General features: G+C 44.7%; 1 protein-coding gene and 1 non-coding gene across 2 annotated transcripts in view; one reads left to right on the top strand and one right to left on the bottom strand.

The window, feature by feature from the left end:
- MLPH (melanophilin) overlaps positions 1-17,097 on the bottom strand; it is a 97,080-nt gene that overhangs the window by 1,090 nt on the left and 78,893 nt on the right. Inside the window, exons 12-16 of the mRNA XM_048506296.1 lie at positions 13,279-13,428; positions 10,304-10,396; positions 9,423-9,509; positions 5,591-5,650; positions 4,102-4,190 (exon numbers count right to left, since the gene is read on the bottom strand). Coding sequence (XP_048362253.1) covers positions 4,102-4,190; positions 5,591-5,650; positions 9,423-9,509; positions 10,304-10,396; positions 13,279-13,428 — 479 coding nt within the window. The remainder of the gene's footprint in view (positions 1-4,101; positions 4,191-5,590; positions 5,651-9,422; positions 9,510-10,303; positions 10,397-13,278; positions 13,429-17,097) is intronic.
- Positions 10,184-10,286, top strand: LOC125425578. The gene has a single exon (XR_007243385.1). It is a non-coding gene; the product is annotated as a small nucleolar RNA U3 (small nucleolar RNA).

Below are 17,097 nucleotides of genomic sequence, written 5' to 3'. Positions count from 1 at the left end.
GCTCATTCCACTTTCAGAGAAAAAACGGCAGGTCTCTGAAGAAGAACAGCTGAAATGGGAGCCTGGGTGGTACATCTGTATGAGTCTTCCTTTGTCAAATAAAGACAGCTCAATCCATTCAGCTTCTATGACTACTATATGCACGTGTGTCTGTGTCTTGAGAGTGAACTGCTCTAGTAACTCCTAATATCTTGATTCTCTGGTGACTGACAGTTAATGCTCCTGCCCCAACTTCACCATCACATCCCTCCTCAGTTGAATTGAATTTGGAATACTTGCGCTTAAAAAGATGCGATCGGCTTTCCTGTTTTCCCATTGGGGTTAAGCTGTGTCAAAAGATCCTCTGTAATAGGAGTTCGAGCAAAGGGAATCCAACATTGCCTTGGAAAAGTGAAGCCAGACACATGAATTACAACATGTCGGGTCAAAACTGCGTATACTCATTTGTTATAGTTATGTGATGCATATTTAGCACCAATGCTTGAGACTCTCCATGCCGCCCCCCCCCCCCGCTTTTCTTGAGCAGCCTGGTTGTTTTGATAAAGGTAAATACAAAGGGAAGGGAGAGAGGAATTCTGGGCATAAAGCAGGCTTAAATTGTCCTAAGGAAGGACATTTATTTCAAACTAACGAGGGCCCGACCCGCAGCGTTGCTGTAACTATTATTGTGAGGTAAAAGAAATGGGGAAAGGAACAGTAGCAGCAAATCAATTGCAGAGGCCAGCAGTATGTGCTCATGTGGAAAGCAGCGCCCATGAGCTGAAACTGTGCGATGTCATTGATGTGTGTGACCGCACATCCTCCCCTCACTTCTCTTCTTCCTTGCATGGCACCCCTCCCCTTACACCTCCCTCCCCTTTCCCGCTTTGCTAGAGTGGGTGGAGTCCATGTCAGATGCTGGCCCCCTCCCTCCCTCTCCCTTACGCATGCCACCCCTAACTCTCTCCCCTCCTAACTTCTCTTCCCTTGCATTGCCTCCCCTCCGTCCCTTCCCTCTCCCTCCGCTGAATGTGTATGAGAGAGAAGGTGTGTTGTGTGTTAGTAGTGGGTGAGGAGCACAGAGAATGGGAAATGTACCTGAGTGTGGCGGGGGGGGGGGGGGGCTGAAGAGCTCAAAAGCTGTGACTGGCCCAATGAGTCACCCAGCTGGCATCAATTTGGAGTGCACAGGCTCAAATCCTAAGTTCCCCCAAGATAAAAGCCTCCAGAGGCTCAAAGTGACCAGAGCGAGAGATCAATCCTTGGTTCCTCCAAAGGATTAGAGTGCACCTGCTCCTTAACCACTTCACCACCCACTGCTGCTCCCCACTGGGAGGTTACCTTTTTGCTGCCCACGTCAATCCTCCAGAAGACTCTCATTTAATGCACTGTATGCTGAACAGCCAAATCAAGACATTTCATCAGGTAATGATTGAAGAAATCTCTCCCCTTGGTCCCCACTCCTTGATAACAGAAGAGGCTAATAACCCAGTAGAAGATGAAGAGGCCCCAGAGGGGTAGATAGCCATGGCCTCAACAAGGCTTATCCAGAAACAAAGCAGAAAAGTAGAATGTTAGGACACTACTACCCCGGCACTGTTGGGGTGTTCCGTGAATCCCTAAGGGGACAAGATTCCCTGGGGACTACAAGGGTTTTGAGCCAAAGTATTATCCCCAATATTAGGAGAGAATTGTGAATTTGAAATCACTTTTCAACTGCCACCAAATTAGCCTGCTTAGCATAGTGAGCAAAGTTTTTATGTTAGGCCATGGGTGTCGACTAGCACCCCTCCAGATGTTATGTACTTTCGACAGTTTCCCATCATCCCGGCCAGCATGAGTGGAACTGTGATCCTAACATCTGGAGCCCTTGGTATTTAGCCTGTGATGCTAGGCATTCAAGCTGGAAGTTAGAGAACAGCTTGACCAAGAGAGAATTCTGTCTGTGAGGAACAAGAAAGCAGGCCTAAAATGGTCAATGTTTGGAAGTTTTATTTGTTTATTTATTTATTTATTTATTTGCATTTATTTATTTATTTATTTTACACCATTTGGCAGAGAAATATAATGCTAAGGTCCCATAGAGGCACTTTTGCAGCCTTTGTAGAATATAAAAGCAGATGTTTTTGTAGCATTCCTCAGGAAAGATTATGGGCAAAATAAGAGGCATCCTCAGTGGACTTGAGATTGCACATTGTATGAAAAGAGAGTTCCCTGATGGGGGTGCTGTATGTGGTTTCTGGGCTGTATGGCGTGTTCTAGAAGCATTCTCTCCTCCTGAGTAGAGTAGATGCCAAGAAAGAAGAAGAGTTTGGATTTACTCCACCCTTGCCTCTACCACTCAGGAGTCTCAGCGGTACCTGGCTCCCATCCTCTCCCTACAGACAGACACCTTGGGAGGTAGGTGGGGCTGAAAAGAGTTAGGAAAAAGAACTGCGACTGGCCCAAGAGTCACACTGCAGACTTCAAGTGGAGGGAGTAGGAAAACAATTCCAGTTCACCAGGTAAGACTCCGCTGCTCTTGTGCTTGGAGGAGTGGGGGGGAATGAAACCTGGTTCTCAGTTCAAAATCTACTGCTCTTAACTGTCAGGGTCTTTTTGTCTTGTAGCAGAGTCTCTGTCAGGAGAGGTGTGAAGCGAGACTGCTTCCCTGAACCAGCTGCTATTTAATATTAACTCACCAGGGTCAGCCATTTCCAGCCTCTTCCTATTCATTGGGGCCCTGAACCTCATTTTTCCTTATCGGCAGATTACCCAGAGTACACTTATATGTCACCAAATGGAAAAACAGGAAGCAGATACAGCCTTCCACTCTGCCAACTGTGAGCAGTGGGATATTCTCCACTGGCGTCACTGGAAGGTGCTTCTATTCTGTCTTCAGTAGCAGCCAGAGAAGGCCTAGCATATCATGCTGACCTTTCTGGAAACTTTGCGTGGCTTTTCTCTGCACCACTCCACAGAAGGGAAATTGCAAGGTCTAGATCTAGAAATGGGATCCTTATCGTCCCATTTTTAATTTGAAGGGAATGGGGGGAATGATTGCTTTGACTCATTTCCCCTCCCCAAGGAACTGGATTTATAACCAGTATTTAACAGTACTTTGAATTGACAGGCGCATTTCAAATGAGGCAATACTCTTAACATTATTATTATCTCTGTAAGAAACTCTTTTGAAGGAGTTTTCTTCGGCACTTCAAGCGCCAACACAGAAGAAGAAAAATGAAAGAAAGAATACTAATACAATTGCTGAGTTTTTTTTTAATTTAATTGCCAGAGGCTGGCGTGGTATAGTGGTTAAGAGAAGTGGACTCTAATCCTAGAGAACCAGGTTTGTTTCCCCACTCCTCTTCATGAAGCCTACTGGGTGACCTTGGGCCAGTCACAGTTCTCTCAGAAATCACTCAAAGCCCCACCTACTTCACAAGGCATCTGTTTGTGATGAGAGGGAAGGGAAATGAAGTTTATAAAGCAGCTCTAGAGACTCCATATGGTTGAAAAAAGTGAGGTATAAATCCAAAACTCTTCAAAATTTTGCAGCGCTGTATTATGTGGTTCAAAGGTAATGAGGGCTATACCTTAACAGAATGACTAAGGAAGGAGCTTCATAAAAGGAAAAAAAAAAGACTATAAGATTATATACCACTATGTATTGCATGCCATTGACTTAAAAGCGGTAAACTCCTCCTACCTGGGGCGTTTGCTTTCTTCCACAGAAGCGTGCAGCTTCAGAGAAAAGAAAATGGAGTGGTGGGGAAAGAGACCCTACTGTAACCAGCCAATTATTGGCCAAATCAACTCCTGGCAATCCAATTGGGATGACAAGATGTCACAGTCAAGATCCACCCTCACATTTTTGGTCACATTTTGGAAGCATAGCTATGTGGCCCAATAATGTCCTGTGCTTTTGGCACCAAATAGTCCTTGACCCAGTACTTTGAATTGACAGAATGCGCCATTTCAAATAGGCAATACTCTTAATGTGTATTAAAGGCATGATATCTGCCAAGAGGGACATGGAGGGTCCAATTCACCCGGAAGAGCCACCCATTTGGGTCGTAATGGGGAGTGCCAAAGTGCACCCAGTGTGACCTGAAAAAAGGAGCAGCCAGGCCAGGAGCCTACCACAGGCCCGCCAGGTGCCCCTTGCTGCCCGGGGTGAAGCGGGCTCCTGGTCTGGCTACCGGAGGACTAACTCCGCCTTCCTCAGCTGGCTGAAGTGCCAAGTGGAGGCCTTGGGGGGGCACAGGGGGCATGGGGAGGTGGGAACTTCAGGCGAGGAATGTTGCCTTGGGTACCATTTTTTCGATGGGTTGCCTCTGCCTTGACCACACTGGGCCAGACCATGCAGAGGTGAGAATCAGGAGTTGAATTACAGTACAGTAGAGATAGAGATATAGCTACATATAGGTCCAATTTGAGATCAAAGTTTTCTGGCTGGAGCAGGTGGTGTGCTATCATTCACTTGCCAGGAATAACTAATCTGACAAACCTTTGGGTGGATAGATCCCCATCCCACTTCTGTGGCTTAATAACTTTAGCCATGTTTGGTTGTAAGTAATGAGGGGAAAGCGAGGGCAAGATTTAAGCGCCTATGCTTCCATAAGAATGGAGGCGATGTGTGTGTAGAAAGGAACAAAGGGGCATTGCTTTGATACAGTGTCTGATGTTGGGGAGGCAATCTTACTCCTGGGCACCATTTTCTATAGCTACAGCCCTTCTTGTGAAAACATTTCTGTATGGCAACCTTTTTTAGGAGTTAAAAATGTTGCGATGCCTGCAATCCTAGATACATATCTGCCAGTATCTGGATGGACCCACGATAGCCTAATTGTATTAAATCTAGGAAGCTAAAAGGAAACCACCAAAGGTAATTCATGGTTGTTCTCGCGGTACGAATGCCAATGTCAGCAAACTACCTCTGTTCATCTCTTACACTGTCTTACACTGTTCATCTCTTACACTGAAAATCCTACAGGGTTGCCATAAATTGTGCCTTGGTTTGATGGCCGCGTTCTACCACAGAGGCGTCCTCCACTTGGTACACAAGTGTCAAGTTCCTTAAGAAATTTTGCCTCAAGTTTGAACAGAATGGAAGAAGAAAGAGAGCTAGAATAGTGTAAAGTACCTTAACACCTTCCTGATTAGGTTTCTCTTTTATATTCCATATGATTGAAAATTTTAAAAGAAAGTGTTCTAAAAAACTTTTTGGGTGATTTGCTTCACATTTTACCACTTTGGATAATCTTCTACTACTAGCTAATCTTCAAAGAAGGGTGACTTTTGGACAAAGATCCTCATGGGTTCCTGTAACTCCTTAGAACACTCCCTTTTTCACTGAGACTGGAGTTGATCCTCTATATGATACTAGCAGCACCCCCCTGTTGTGGAGGCCATTTACAATCAGCAACCTAGCTCACTAGCTCTCTCTTAGTCACTGGAGTTGGGGGGGGGGGGGGGGGTGGCGTTCCAGGACACATCTAGACATTTCAGGACACATAGAAGTTCCCCCCACTCCTGGCAGGTTGTTCCCCAAAAATACTGTTCAAACATTTTGCCCATCACAGTTAACATTTCCCCTTCCCTTTCTTCTAGAAATGAGCACAGGTCTTACTTGCAATTTCGAGGAAGAGGCAAATTTTCTCCTCAAAACATGCGGCACAGGCAGCATCACCTAAAAGGGCACAAGAGTGTACAAAATGTGTGTAGGCTTGAATGCAGGGTTTATTGCTGCAGGGGGGTGTTTTTTGTCCCCTAGCATGCAGCTCTGCTGTCACAACTTGATTTGACAGAGCACTCCTGGCCAACATGTTAAATGCTGATTCCGAGTTGTCTTAGCTTTGTTTTCTCAGCACCCTTCAGGATAGGCTGCTGTTCTTTTTTTTTTGCTTTTAAAGTTTTGCATATACAGTTAGTCTTTGTAAAAAAAAGCATATTCTCTTTTTTCACTCCACCGTGGTTTTAAGAGTAGGATGGCTAATTGAGGGTTGTTTTTTATTATTTGATGGAAGAGCTGTCCATCCCGCTTTTCCAGGTGCCTGCCCAATCCCTTTGTACCCATAAGCCCAGAATTGACCACTCAGGGCCCTCAGAGAGACAAGATGCCTCAACCTCACTTAGAGGAGCCCTTGAAGGAAAACAAGTCCAGAGAGAGAAGATTTAGGGCCTTTCCCCACTTACGCCTTGCTTAAGCCCTGCGCTACTCTCCTCAAGTAGTCGCGGGGTCCCTGGCCCTCCCACGACAGGGGCAGCTGACAGCGCAGCGCCCAGCGTGGCAGCTGCCGCTGTCGCGCCCCCACCTCAGCGCGTATCCCTGGCTCTTGTAAATGGCTTAGCGGTGACCAAAGCACAGCAGGTGCATAAAGGGACCCCAGTGCGCTGGGGATGCCCGGCTGAGGAAGGCACAGCGTCGCGGCATGGGGGGGCTCGTGGAAGTGGGGAAGCGCCCTATAGAGGTTCCTTAGTAAGAGCAGGGATACAACTCTGTGGTGTCCTGATGGCACACTGCGTGTATACGGAGTGCATATGTTATTCTTTTCTGAGTGATTGAAAAAACTATGGGACAGGACTAAATGCTATGGTTATCAATGCGTCCGGCCACCTCAAACCATCACAAAATGGGGTGAGAGTGGTGGGATATTTAGAATGGAAGTTAGCAAATCTGACAGGAAACCATCTTGTAGTGACCACAAATGAAAGTCCCAAAGCGGTTTAAAAGTAAAATCCTGAGTAAAATTTCGTCAAAAAGAAATGCTTGCTCTTTAAAAGATTAAAGAGAGGAGCTGCTTGAACCTGCTGAGGGAATTAGAATTTCCGTTGGCTCCAAGTGGAGGCTGAACAAACTGTGGGGGCAGAACAGCTGGAAATACAGAGGGAATTAAAAAGATTGGGGAGAATTGCTAGAATTAGCTCAGAAAGATAGGAGACAAGCAAAAGCAAAAGAGTTAAAACTTCTAAGTTTTAAAGATTAAAATTCAAAAGTTCAGAACAATGGTGACCCAGGAGACACAGAAAGAAGAGAAGGAGTCTGCTCATTTTGGAAGAAGTGTCAGGGAAACCAGCCAGACCAAACAAAACCCCTGTGGAAATCAAAGGAACAACAACATGAAGGGAGAGTTTTTAGCATTTCTGTAAATCTAATTACCTCCTAATTCTTTCATGGATTGGAGGCAGGATATTCAAACTATGGCCCTCCAGATGTTCATGGACTACAATTCCCATCAGCCCTGCCACTTGTCCATGCTGGCAGGGGCTGATGGGAATTGCAGTTCATGAACTTCTGGAGGGCCATAGTTTGAAGACCCCTGAATTAGAGAGAATTAGCATTACAAAAGTAATAACTCAGGAGATTCAACTGGGGTATCCCATGGTGAGTGCGAAAGAAATTGCCTTGTTCCCAGAAAGGAGATAACACTGAAATCTTTTCTGTGAATTAGGAAATGGCTTTCATTGCTTTGAATATTGTGGATGCTCTGGCAGGAATGTTTGGGTTGGGAAGACTGTTTTCCACAAATCCCAAATTCGCTACCATTGTGAGGACAGTGGCCCTGTGTGTGTGTGTGTCTGTGTGTGTGTGTTAGGCAGCGGGTAATTTCAAATTGCCACAAGGTGTTTTGCAGGGTTTTTTTTTTAAAAAAAGAGAAAGCATGGTGAGTAGTTAGAGCATTGAACTAAGATCTGGGAGATTCAGATTCATATCCTCACTCTACCATGGGAGCTTGGGGAAGTCACATATTCTCAGTGTAACCTACATCACATAGTTTGTTATGAGGATAACTTGGATAAGAGGAGAACTCTGTAAGCTACTTTGGACTCCCATTGAGGAGAAACATGGGGTATAAATGAAATGAAATAAAATAAAGTAGGATAGTCACAATGTAACTGCTGCTTTCTGCTTTTGCAAACTGCAACTTCTGAGAATGTGCAAAACTATTTTCGCTGCTCGGAACTGGCAGAGTGCACCATGTAGTGTGTCATCCACTGCACCAGGGGCTCCCCTCCAGGCAAATGGGTTAAGGAGAATTTCAGCTAAGTACAAAAAGAATGATGAGACAGAAGAAGAAATATTTAAATGGTACAAACAAGTGATCGTAATTTACCCCAGTTAGACATGATTGTATATTAATGCCAAGATCCACTCAATCTGTTTGTTTCAAAGGGCCCAATTCAGGAGTCTATTTGACTTTTTTAAAACCCTAAAACATCCTCGGGCTACAGAAGTACAGAGTGCGGGAACCCTGGAAGGTTTCCACTTTCCGCCTTGAGTTTTCATCCATTTTTCAGTGGTGAAATTCTTTGCCCTCGAGTTTTCATTGATTTGCAGTAAAAGGTGCAGGGGGGTTTGTGGAGAAAAGGGATCACTTGGGACAAAGCTGTTGCAGGTCGGTGGTCTGCAACTTGTTTAATGACAAATGTCCTTGCCCCATTTCAGACAAGATCTTAAAAGTCAGAAACAGACCTCTTTGGACAGCTTTCTGAGTGCGACATTGGTCCACTGTGGCTCTGAAGCTGGTCCTGAGATGTTGTGTTTTGTTTCCTTGTTTTCCACATTAAACACTATGTTTTATTCACCAAAATATGTGTTTTTAGTAATGTTTTTTGGAGTGCCTAGGAAACGGATTAATTGGATTTACATTGATTCCTATGGAAAAGTTTGCACTCAGTTTTTTTTCATCCGGTTTTCGAGGTTTTCATCGATTCTTTTCAGGCGGATTACCAACAAAAACCGAGGTTCCACTGTATACGACCATGCCCATATCCCTTGGCCAGAACCGTCCTTCCTCCCATGCCTGCTGGGGCCCCCATTATTACCCTTTTGTTGAAAAGGTCTTTTGGGGGGAAGGAGACAGAAGGTGAATTAGTGACCTCATTGATTTGCAGCCAATCAGCTCCTGCTCTAAACACAAAGCACTGGCTTTCCCCCTAGGAAATTAAAACTGGTATTCTGTTCAGAATAATTCATACGATCGATACGTGGAAGGGACTTTGCTAAAATTATTACATTTTATACCTCATATCTTTTACATAGTTGTTACAAACTTGCACCTTGTGCTGTTTTGAAAGTATGATGTTTGTGTTTTGATCTGTTGTTGGGAGAAAGGATGGCAAAAATATTTTAATAAACTGATAATAATAAAAAAGTTTTTTTAAAAATCTCAGCTTGTTTTATTCAGCATGGGTTTTCAAACCTTACCAAAGATATTTCAAACAGGTGGTGGATTTGGGCTATGTCTCAACTAGGAACAAAGGGAAGGGAAAGGAAGGAAGGAAGGAAGGAAGGAAGGAAGGAAGGAAGGAAGGAAGGAAGGAAGGAAGGAAGGAAGGAAGGAAGGAAGGAAGGAAGGAAGGAAGGAAGGAAGGAAGGAAGGAAGGAAGGAAGGAAGGAAGGAAGGAAGGAAGGAAGAAGAGGGGGAAAGAGGGTTTCTCAATAATGCAGAGGGACTTACTTTGTAGTTGTCGGGTGATGGTGTAGAGTCAGAACTATGATCCTCCGGAGAGTTCTGGGCATCTCTGGAGAGCTGAAGAGTAAAAACCTGGGAAGTAGAAGAAACGAAAAGTAGTGCTCTAGATCTTTGCAGTGCAAAATCTCTTCAAGTGATAGCTGCTGGAATAAGGTCATCTGCTCTGCCTACCCTTGTCCTGCTGCTCCGAGCCTAGTTTCCTGGCCACTGTTCTGAGCAGATCAGAGACTAACCTGGACTTGGGTCCTAACCTTCACTTAGTTCTTTAGCTGCATCTCACAGAGGTAGAAGGTACTGCAGTTAGCAGAATTTACCAGGAAGTTTCCGTTGAAATTGTGCATCTGCATCAATAACGTGTAGCACAGGAGCTTATCTAAGAGTTTGTGCTATTCTGCACTTATAAACATCTCTCCCTCTCACATGCAAAATTTAATATTTCCCTTGTAGTCTGTGATTTCTGCTCATGAATTCTTACTGGTCATTGGGCTTAACATTAAAATTCTTTATTCTTTATTATTTTATAATTTTTACACTACCTCTCCAGAGAACTCATCCAGTCGCCTCATAAGGTAAAACACGATACAAATCCTAAAACAGCATATCAAAATTACCAAACTATCAGAAACCCAGTCATTAAAAATTCAGCCAGATCCATGTTGGATGCAATAACCTAGATGAATTAATATGACAAAAGTTTACTGCAGACCACTGAGCTGTCAATGAATCCAACTACAATTGACTATCCAAAGACTATACTTTCAGGGATCATTTCTATAGTTTCCAACTAGATTAACTACAATTGTGGGTTTGATTTTATTAACAGCTGCCATGAGCACCTAAATTTGCAGTCTGTCGCTGTAACTCACCTGAGTACTTGATTTCTTCTTGGACTTTTCCACCGGTTTTACAGTCAGTCCAGCTGCACTCAAAGCTGCTATTCGGGATTCTATATCGGAAACCTTGAAAATAAAAGGCAGGCATCATTTCCAATAATCAAGGTCAGTATAAAGAACAGAAGAACAGAAGAACTAGCCTGCTGGATCAGGCCAGAGTCCATCTAGTCCAGCACTCTGCTACACGCAGTGGCCCACCAGGTGCCTTTGGGAGCTCACCTGCAGGATGTGAAAGCAATGGCCTTCTGCTGCTGCTGCTCCTGAGCACCTGGTCTACTAAGGCATTTGCAATCTGAGATCAAGGAGGATCAAGATTCGTAGCCATAGATCAACTTCTCCATAAATCTGTCCAAGCCCTTTTTAAAGCTAAGGAAGTCCTTCTGTTTACTAAATTCTAGACCTGGCCGATTTTCCATTGGTCATTGCAGGATGTCATCTAGATTCAGCCATCTGTCCTGAGCAATAGGTTTGACGATTCAGCATGGCCAAATCACCAAAACAGCCGAATTGGGCCTGATTTAGCCGATTCAGCTTGTATTTGGGCTGAATGCCTGTATACAAGCTGAATCCAAATCTATTTGAATGCCCGAATCCGAATCACGATTCGGGCATTCAAATGGATTCAAGGGGGTTTAAAGGGAGCCACATGAGCACCCTTTAAACAACAATGAAAGCAGCATTGTTTTGTTTCCCTAAATTCAGCATGGATTAGGGAGGGGGAGATTTAAAGGGAGTCAGGGCACCAGCTTCTATTAGCTCCCATTGGAAACAATGGGGGATGGGGGCACCCCCTGAGCCAAACTTCATCAAACCTGGGTGGTATCATCAGGAGCATCTCCTGAAGATACCCTGAAAGTTTGGTGCCGCTAGCTTAAGAAAATTTGCTCCCTGTAGGCCAAAAACAGAAAAAACACTAAAAAAATAGAAAAATTGCAAACCCCAATTTTTGGTATATCCAAATAAATTCACGCATTCCGAACCAGGGATTCAACTGATTCGGCTATAACGATAATTTTATAGCCGAATCAAGCCAAATTTGAATTTTAGTGAATTTTTTCGATATTGCTCAAGGTTACTGAGCAGTCAAATCCAGCCAGTGATTTTCATTAGCTACTCCACTGCAAACAGTAGCCAGCCCTGACCTATCTAAAGAAGAACTTGGCAAGTAGTCTGAAAATGTTATGCTTTGCTTACTGGCTATAACTTTTTTTCCCAGGAAAACACTTGCTCTCAGGATGCAGCATAATCATTTATTATTCGTGCATTTTGTAAATGCAGCAACAAATGGGAAGATGGGTTCCAAGATCCAACAGAAGGGAAGCAAAAGAGGAATGAAAGGGAAATTAAATAGGGAAAGAAGGTGGATTCCACTCAGCTGCCACAGACTGAGGAATACTCACAGGTCAAAGTTAGGGTTGGTAAATGGGGAAAAATTCAGCCCCAGTTCGGATTCGGATCCAGTTCGGGTGTATGGGCCCGAACCCCCCCCCCCCCCCCAGTTCCGAGCCTGCCATGGATTCAGATCAGATGGGATTTGGACAGCTCAGATTCGGAACCTGCTCGTCCGAATCCATCCGAATCAATGCAGATTCGGTCAAAATCCGGATTTGGACCATCTGGATCTCTAACCCTAGTCAAAATCAAATTTGGGCTTGCTTGGGATGAGAATAGAGTCCTGGTTTATCATGGGCTCCATTCAACCCTTGCTAGGGTGAAGACTCCCTGCTTTAGAAAGACTCTGAGCTAGCCACAATTTGTTGTGACATCTGAATTTTAGTTTGTAAAACAGAAGCTAAACACAGTGTGGAAGGAAGGAAAGAGGGGGGAAGGGTGTGCGATCCCAAGAAGAAACTTGGTCTCATCACAAACTCCTGTTACAATCCAGTCTTCCACTTCGTTTTGGTAGAAGTTGTGAATGAAAAGGTAATTTAAAAACCTTAAATGGAAAAGATGGGCTTTGAAGAGAAATCAGAAGAAGAATTTAGAGAGTGCTGGAAATGGAAACACTATTGTTGTATAATACTTATAGTCTTAGAATGCAGTTGTGGGGACCTATATTTAACCGCCCCCCTTTGTCATGAATCTCACAAGGTAACCTTAGACCAATCAGGTCAAAGGACCACATGTGGCTCCTGAGACACTGAGAATGACTGGATCTAGCAGACTCTGCAGTGATGAAGGAAGGGGGAATTGTGCTCAGGGCATAAACTGCCCGTGTGTGCCCTCCCTGCCCCCGACACGCCCCAGCCCTGCCTCCCCATGTGAGTGCAATGGTGGAGCCCGGGACAAGCCGCCCTGGTTGTCCCCATTGCAGCTACATGCCTGAGACTCTGTCTTCCTGATCCTTGCCCACTCAAACTCACAGCAGCAGGCTGACTTCATTTTTAAAAGACCATTAAAGACTTCCACCTTATGTAGCCCATTTCTTCATTGCTGTCTGACAGTGGTATGAAAATAGAAGCATTTAGGCCTTTTCTTGAAAAGCAGGTTTCTCTCTGCCTCACCTCTCTGCACCAGGTTTCTCTCTACCTCTCTCTGCCAGGTTTCTCTCTATGCCAGGGACAAAATAATTCTACTCTTACTTTTTAAAGCTCTGCATAGAACATGGCACCAGTGTGGTATAGTGGTTAAGAATAGTGGCTTCTGATCTGGAGAACTGGTTTGACACCCCATTCCTCGACACGCAGCATGCTAAGTGACCTTGGACCAGTCACAGGACTCGCAGAACTCTCCCAACCCCGCCTACCTCACAAGGTGTCTGTTGTGGGGAGAGGAAGGAAAGGAATTAGTAAGCCTCCTTAAAGACTCCTTAAAGATAGAGAAAAGCCAAGTTTAAAAACCAATTCTTCTGCATATTTTTTCAAGGGGGGAAATGTTAGCACATCCTTGCAGAATCATTTGTTTAAACTGTTTTTTTGTTGTTGTTAAGGCCTTTGTTATGGATTTACCTCACTCTCTGTGTACTGCACTTCAGCCAATGCAGAAGCCACTCTGTCTTCCAGCTCAGACAGCTCAGAGTCAGTGGTGGTGCTTTGCCGCGCATGGTCCTCTGGATGTTTCTTCTCTGATCCACAGACTTTTCCACTAGTTACGTACATCTGAAAACAAAGGACAGTCATCACCTTCCAAATCAACAGCTCAGCAAAGGTTTCCAGCCTAACTCAGAGGGATTTCAGTTCTGCCTCGCAGATTGCTGAGGGATTTCAGTTCTGCCTTGCAGCCACTGACCTCTGGAGTTCTGCAGGATTTGATCACGTTCCTACACGCTATTTAACATTGATTTGAAGGTGCTGTAAGAAGTCATCAGAAGGGTTTCAGCTCTGATGTTATCGCTATGTAGGTGATAATCATCTCTACCTTTGTTTCCAATTCAATTCCAAGGATGCCACATTTGTTTCCAATTCAATTCCAAGGATGCCAGTCTTCGACTGGACTACTGCAATGGGCTCTACTTGGGGCTACCCTTGACGAGTGTTTAGAGGCTGACACTAGTGCAGAACGCTGTGGCTAGATTCGGATAGTCTGGGCCAGCTATGGGGAGCATGTGACCCTGATATTGCAGCAATTACACTGGCTATTAATACACTTCCAAGCCCATTCAAGGTGTTCATTTGGACCTTTAAATCCCAAGATGGCTTTGGATCACAGTATCTGAAGGACCATTTTCTCCCATATGTTCCTGCCTAGATCCAAGATCACAGGAAGAGGCCCTCTTGACTGTCCTATCCATAAAAGATGCTTGTTTGGAGGGTTCAAGAGAGAGGATATTTTCAGCTGCAGCCCACAATTATGAGCAACCTCCCCACGGAATTAATCCTGGCCCCTCACTTTTGATCTTGAGGAGTCAACAAAAGAGGGTTTTATTTAGGACTGCATTTGGTTAAGTTTACTAGTAGTCCTGAGAGTAGTGATTTTAAAAAAATATTTGGTTTTACATTTTTAATATATTTTTTTGATGTGTTGAATCTATGGCTGTTTCCGCACAGCCGGTGGCAGCGGCATCCCACCGGTTTAAATGAAGCCAGTGGGGCATTGGGACTGCTCGCAGGGCCCGTGGGTCAGAGGGCAGTGTGGGCGTGTCTTTGCAGCTGCCCGGAGCTGAATGAGATGGCAAGATAAGTGCCTTGCACACACTGGAGGGGCCGAAAGCGGCGCCCTCACGCTGGTGCTGTTCGCACAGTGCTGGCCCAAAGGCGCCGCTTTGCAAAAACCTTGCTTGTTTAGCGAGGTTTAAAGCAGTGCCTTCACACCGCTCCAGCGTGGCCAAGACGGCGCTGCTGCATCGCTGCTCCTGTGCGACCAGCATCCTAGGGACGACGTTTTTTCCATCCCTAGGTCACTGTTTTTTGACTGTGTGGAAACGGCCTATGTTTGTAAGCTTCCTTGAGATCCGCAATGAAGAAAGGCAGCTAATAAACATTTTAAATAAATAATACATCAACAAAACAAGTTAACCTTTTTGCCCATCTGAATGCAAAATAAGTTGACATCAAAAATGTGAACTTTGGTTTGGTAGCCGTAGCCCTTCACTACTATCTGAGCCCTCCTGACAAATGTTTTGCATTTGATGCAGTTTGAGCACCACAGTTAAATCCACCAAACTCTGGATTCCTGGCATCTCATTTATTTCAGAGCAATACTTTCTGCCCTCTGAGCCTCCAAGATTCAAGCCTGGTAAAGTGCAAGTCCCTATTCTGGCATAGGGATATACTATCTGTTGCACGGCTATCACACTTTGCATGCGAGACAGACAGAAAGAGAGAGAGAAAGAATGAATTATGTGAAAAATTGTCCTGTTAGTTCTTACTGCACCTGAATAACATATTTGAAGATAAAAGGTGGCAAGCTCAGTGTCTTTTCTTTCTAAAACTCTGATGAAGAAATATCAAACTTTAGGCAGACACCAAATTGCCTTCTCAGCCGGCATTGTCTGTAAAATTCTTTCTTGAGGCAAAGGTTAGAGATATTTCCTAATGATCATTATACTTGGGTATAACTGTACCAAACCTTGGTTTGAGAGCGTAATTCTAGTTGTAATTACCACAGTTCAGAAAAGTGTTGGTGTAGAGTGCCATCAAGTCTCAGCCAACCTACGACAACCCATAGGGTTTTCATGGCAAGAGACTAACAGATGTGGTTTGCCATTTGCCTTCCTCTGCATACCAATCCTGGCATTTGTCAGTGGCCTTCCATTGGAATACTTACCAGGGCTGACCCTGCTCAGTTTCCAAGATGGCTATTAATACACTGATGAGATCAAGCTGGCCTGGGCTATCCACAGTGGTGGGATACAAAAATTTTAGTAACAGGTTCTTATGGTGGTGGGATTCAAACTGTGGCGTAGCACCAATGGGGCTGGGCGGGGCATGGCGGGGGCGTGGCCGGGCATTCTGGGGGCGGGGCATTCCTGGGCGGGGATGTGGCAAGGACACAGCCGCTGCGCCGGTCCTTGGGCGGGAAACGAATGCACGCAGGCGCAGGCTGCCATGCACACCGGTGCACCTCCTGCTAGACTGCTTCAAGTTCTGCGCGCTACTGCTGAGAGGAGGGGTGTAACTAACGCAAAAATCACGTGGCAAAATCACCAATTAGTAACCCCCTTTCGGCACACACAAATAATTAGTAACCTACTCTCGGGAACCTGTGAGAACCTGCTGGATCCCATATTACTTAAATATGTTTTAATTGATTAGTGGGCTTTCTTCATTTCACAGTAAACCCAACAAATGGAATAAGTTGATCGTGGCCGGCTTCCATTAAACTTTACACAAAGCCACCTCTAAAAAAAAGTGATAAGGCAAAAATAAAGCAGACGGGAAGATGGGAATGAGGCGGTATAAAAATCTAAAGGGAAGGAAAAAGAAAAAAAATGTGTAGCATTCAACAAGAAAAACAACAGGACTACAGTGGACAAACCGGAACAAGAACCAATCACTGTATTCCTGGCTGCTGAGAGAATCACACTATGGCATAGCCACAAGTGTCAAACTCGTGGCCCTCAGATGTTCATGAACTACAATTCCTACCAGCCCTTGCCTGTATAGCCAATGCTCATGTTAGGAGGGACTGATGGGAATTGAACATCTGGAGGGCTGCGAGTTTGATACCCCTGGTAGACTGTGCAATTTATTATCGACAGAAGTGCAGGAGAAAGAGATTAAAAGATATATAGAAAAATACTGCGGAACAATTCCTATTAAACATATGCAGCAGGGCTGATATGCAGTCAAAGACCACATACATGTAGAAATGTGAATTACACACAGACCAAGATTCCAAGCGATGCTGTATTGTAATCTGACCGGTAAAGCTCCTAGGGCACAATTCCAATTGTAAAAAAACCTTTCCATGTATGTGTGTTCTCCTCAACAGAGATTCTTTTGGCAGCTCTCTGGATGATACAAGGAATGAAGAAGCACATAGTTATCAAACATCCCAATCCATCCAAATCTGAAACATACTCCATGGTAAAGACGGAGTTGTTCCGCCGGGCCTTTGGAGGGACCAGCCGCTGAAGGTGCCCCACCCCTTGCTGGCTCTTTTACATCTGGGCCCCCTTTGTTTAATGGGACTCGCTGTCCCTCCCTCTTGGGGAGGATTTTAAATATGGGGTTTTGTTGGACGCCTCTTATCGTTCTTATCGCTGTTTTTAAAGGTTTTAGCAACTGTATTTAAAATTGATGGAGCCAGTGAAATTTGTAAATCTGTGTTCCTTTGTTTGACTGCATTGAGATTTTATGTTGTACACCACCCAGAACCCCTCGGGG

This window comes from Sphaerodactylus townsendi, linkage group LG01 (assembly GCF_021028975.2).
Source record: "Sphaerodactylus townsendi isolate TG3544 linkage group LG01, MPM_Stown_v2.3, whole genome shotgun sequence".
Taxonomy (NCBI): domain Eukaryota; kingdom Metazoa; phylum Chordata; class Lepidosauria; order Squamata; family Sphaerodactylidae; genus Sphaerodactylus; species Sphaerodactylus townsendi.
The sequence above is the reverse complement of the archived record's forward strand: the minus strand, read 5'-3'. Positions and strand labels throughout refer to the sequence as shown.